Source organism: Limulus polyphemus, unplaced genomic scaffold, assembly GCF_000517525.1.
Source record: "Limulus polyphemus unplaced genomic scaffold, Limulus_polyphemus-2.1.2 Scaffold5495, whole genome shotgun sequence".
NCBI classification, from domain to species: Eukaryota; Metazoa; Arthropoda; class Merostomata; order Xiphosura; family Limulidae; genus Limulus; species Limulus polyphemus.
Window position 1 is genome coordinate 1 of NW_013671105.1, and position 3,977 is coordinate 3,977.

At 32.7% G+C, this 3,977-nt stretch overlaps 1 protein-coding gene across 1 annotated transcript in view; it reads left to right on the forward strand.

The window, feature by feature from the left end:
• Positions 1 to 1,237: 1,237 nt before the first annotated feature.
• LOC106472655 (RNA-binding protein 40-like) overlaps positions 1,238 to 3,977 on the forward strand; it is a 38,634-nt gene continuing 35,894 nt past the window's right edge. The window contains exons 1-2 of the mRNA XM_013933309.2: positions 1,238 to 1,432; positions 3,455 to 3,606. Coding sequence (XP_013788763.1) covers positions 3,466 to 3,606 — 141 coding nt within the window. The 5' untranslated portion in view covers positions 1,238 to 1,432; positions 3,455 to 3,465. The remainder of the gene's footprint in view (positions 1,433 to 3,454; positions 3,607 to 3,977) is intronic.

Here is a 3,977-nt window from a genome sequence, read left to right on the forward strand (position 1 = left end):
CAATTATCTGTCTCTATCTCTCAATCTGCTATCCAATTCCGATTAATTGTCTCGCTTTATCTGGCGCGCTTACATGCAGGAATAGAGGGCGTCTAGAAAATACTGGATTATTCGTGATGTTCCCTGATCCTTCTAGAAACTCATCACGTGTCTTCCGCTGTCGTAACATCGTTTTTGCCAATAGTATAACCTATATGTTATTTTTTTTTCCTGCATTTAAATATTGGTATGTATCTGATCGTTTGTTAGTTTCCGGTACAAATTATTCTTGAGGAACTTCAGCGATACAAGTCCTTTCTTAAATAAAACTAGTTTATTCTTTCTCAATACAACTTTGCAATACACTTAACTGCTACAGTCACTTTAACTTAAACACACGCTATAATTCACAACGACCCACACACTTTACTTACGACTTGACTCGATTATCTGTCTCTATATCTCCCTATCTGCGAATTATATCTCCGCTTTATTTGCTGGGCTTATATACTAAAATAGAGGGCGCCTGCAAAAGACTAGAGTTGCCAGGAAAAGTGATGATCCTTCTAGAAACTCATGAGGTGTTACCAGCGTCACGTGACTACCGCTGTTGTAACAATATGATATTATGATATTATTTTTAGTGCCCTCCCACTACAAAAATTACTCCTACGGCCTTGATGCTGTATTATAAAACAAAGAGTCTGCAATACTTCCAACTACTTCTTCATTGCCTTATTGGAGGTGTCGGAACCGGAGGCGCTGTAACACCCCCACTTTTACATATTTGATTTATGTAGCAACTGTAAATTATATTTATATATATATTAATTTTCTGGAGCAATGCCACCACACCCCTTAGATTGAGCTGTCTTTTACAGCACAGGATCTGCTTTAACAGCTCTTTATACTTTGAATCTCTCATTGTAAAATTTGCTTGTCTAGCCAAGCACCCCCACTGTGCAGCTTTTCCTACACCACTGCTTTTATATTAAAAATAATTATAGTTTATTCTTAACTGCATGTTTACTTTGGTTTATTTGTTATTTAGCACAAAGTTACACAATGAGTTATCCATGCTATGCCCACCACAGGTATCGAGACCTGGTGTTTAGCATAAAAAAGCCTCCAAACTTACTGCTAAGCCATTTGGGAGGTTTACTTTTAAAATAAGTCCTTGAAACGTCGCCATTTCGTTTGTCATAAAACAGAATAGGTGTTCTGTGTTTCCAATTTATTACTGGCTAATATTTCATTCCCACAAATCATTTCGCGTGGATTTCGTGACGTTTTTTTGCGTGTATTGCTATCGGTTGTTTTCAAATGTTATTTAATTTTTAAGATGTGTTATGTGAGAATTGTGTTGTATATACTATCTATAATATTAAATCTCGTGGATTAACTTTAAGTGTTTAAGACCTCTTGTTTTGTCGCGTAAACGTAGTCAACTCAGGTGTGTAAGTTTACATTTGTGTTAGTGATGTGTTTTGTTTAATTTATACTTATTACTGTAGTATTTTTTGAAATATTGAAGGAAATGTCTTTGCATTGCAATGAATTGAATGAGCCTTCGCATGAATCTGAATACAGCTGACACCGATAGTGATAATGTAAACAAACTACTAATACTATCCAGCTATTTCTGTCACATAAGCATTTTTGGATAGTTGGATTTCGTAATTTTTAAACAAATTCTTGAGGTTTCCAACAGTTATTCAAATGTGCCAAAGAAATGTTTAAGCTTATCCTAGCATTCATACCTGAATTTGTTATGTCTGTAGTAAGCCAATAAAGTTTGAAAACTTTATCTTCCTATGTTGAGTATCACTAGTATCACTATCAAAAAACCATCCTAGATCACTTTCAGTTAAGAAATCTCTCTCCTTCGCTATTTGACTTCTTATAATCTTCATCAATGTGTTTAAAATTAAAGTTTCCCATAATTATCATATTAGTATCCTTATTGCAAACAACCCTGATCACATTGTACAATCTTTCAGTGACTTTATCTGTATGATCAGGTGACCAGTAACAATTGCCAGTTTAAAAAATATACTGTTGAAACCCCTTATTGTAACTCATGTAGATTCAGCCTTTTGATTACATTTATATTTTCAACTCTAACAGTTCATTCCTTATTTAAAGGGCCAACCCATTCTTTAAGAAGTTTGTCACTTAAATATCTGAACCTGGAATTTTAAAATAATTCTTATTATCAGTATTCTACAAATCTAACCAAGTTCCAGTAATTCCCATTATTTCAGTTTTAACTAGAGCACGGAATTCATCTGTTTTGTTCCTAATTCTTCTAACATTAGAATAACAACTAAGCTTATTCTTATATTTACTTTTCTATTTAAGTTGACAACATTAGAATAACAACTAAGCTTATTCTTATATTTACTTTTCTATTTAAGTTGACAGATTTATCTGTAAAAATTATTATTCAACTTGTGTTCTAAATTTCCTTGTTGCTTTACTTCCTGTCTTGTCAGTTTCTTAATTTGCTATTTCCCAGCTCTCAACACTTAGCAACTTCCCAGTCATCCTACTGTGTTATCTGCTTCAGTGGAGTTAATATCTAGCATGATATAATCTTCCCTTGAACATTCTTACAGATCCAACCACCATACTTATTGCTCTAAGCATATTCCTGATACTCTTTAATTTTAGCCTTGGATCCTGCTAAGGAATTTCCACATTTGCTAATTATTTATCCAACTTACTAATTGATCTAACTCATTTGGTATTATCTCAACATCTTTTATTCAATTAGAAATACTTAATTATCTGTGTGATAATAACTTATCAAAAGTCTTTTGAAAATCTGGTACAACAAATTCCACAACATTTCCATCGCCAAGCTAAGAAGCAACATTATAAAAAATTAAAAACAGTTAATAAATTAGTAAGGCAAGATTAACCATGAGTGAATCCACATTGACTTTCATGTATGATGCCATATTTCAATGAATGCTTTTGCAGAAATGAGACTAGCTGGCCTATATTTCCTAAGGCATCTATTTATCACCTTTTTTTAACATGGGACTTATTAACAGTAATGCTAGCAACTGTTCAGCTTTTAGGGACCTGCATACTGTTTAAATATTCAAAGCAAAAGGTTTGGATAATAATACTGTGGCAGAAAAAAATTTGCTATAATTTTTTATCTGAACACAATTTATGGAATGCTTTTCCTGTGAACCAAGGTATCACAATATTAAATTATCTGGCAGTAATAATTGATTCATATATTTTAAGTCACGTGAGTTGTTTTAACTCTTTCTTTAGCTGAATGAAATTTTATTTTGAAGTAAAATTATATGTGATAAAAACTTTAAATATATATATTTGTTAGTGCCAGACAAAATGTCAATTTTTAAGAAAAATATCAAACTTCTTATTAAACTGTTATCACAAGTGAAGCTTATGTATAAGAACAGTTCTGAATTTTGTGTGACTTGTATTTGGACAGAGTATTGAGGTATGAAAATGACGGGTGAAATGGATTCTTCAACATTAGTCGTTCGGCATCTTCCCTCGGAACTGTCAATAAAAGAAAAGGAAGAAATGCTTAAATATTTTGGTGCTAGCCATGTGAGGGTTATGTCAGAAACAGGAAGGATGGTAAGTTTCACCTCGTATTCTATTAACAAAGAATTACTGTAGACATTGTAGTTGAATGTTACTTGTTCCTAGAGCTGGGCAGTTAGTGGTATTTGCTAATTTATCAATCAGTGGGCTCATTATATTCAGTTAATCGATTGGTAAACCACATCCCCTACAACCTGCACAAACAAAAGAAAAAAATGGGATATGTACTGTGATCTTAACTTTTTGAACAACAACCGTATTTTTTGGTATACAAGACGCACTTTTTACCCCAAAATTTAATGTCAAAATCTGCTTGTGTTCTATACACCGAAGGTATGAATAATATATATATATGTATATATACGATATACACAAGCCATGTGTAAATATATTTAAATAGGCAT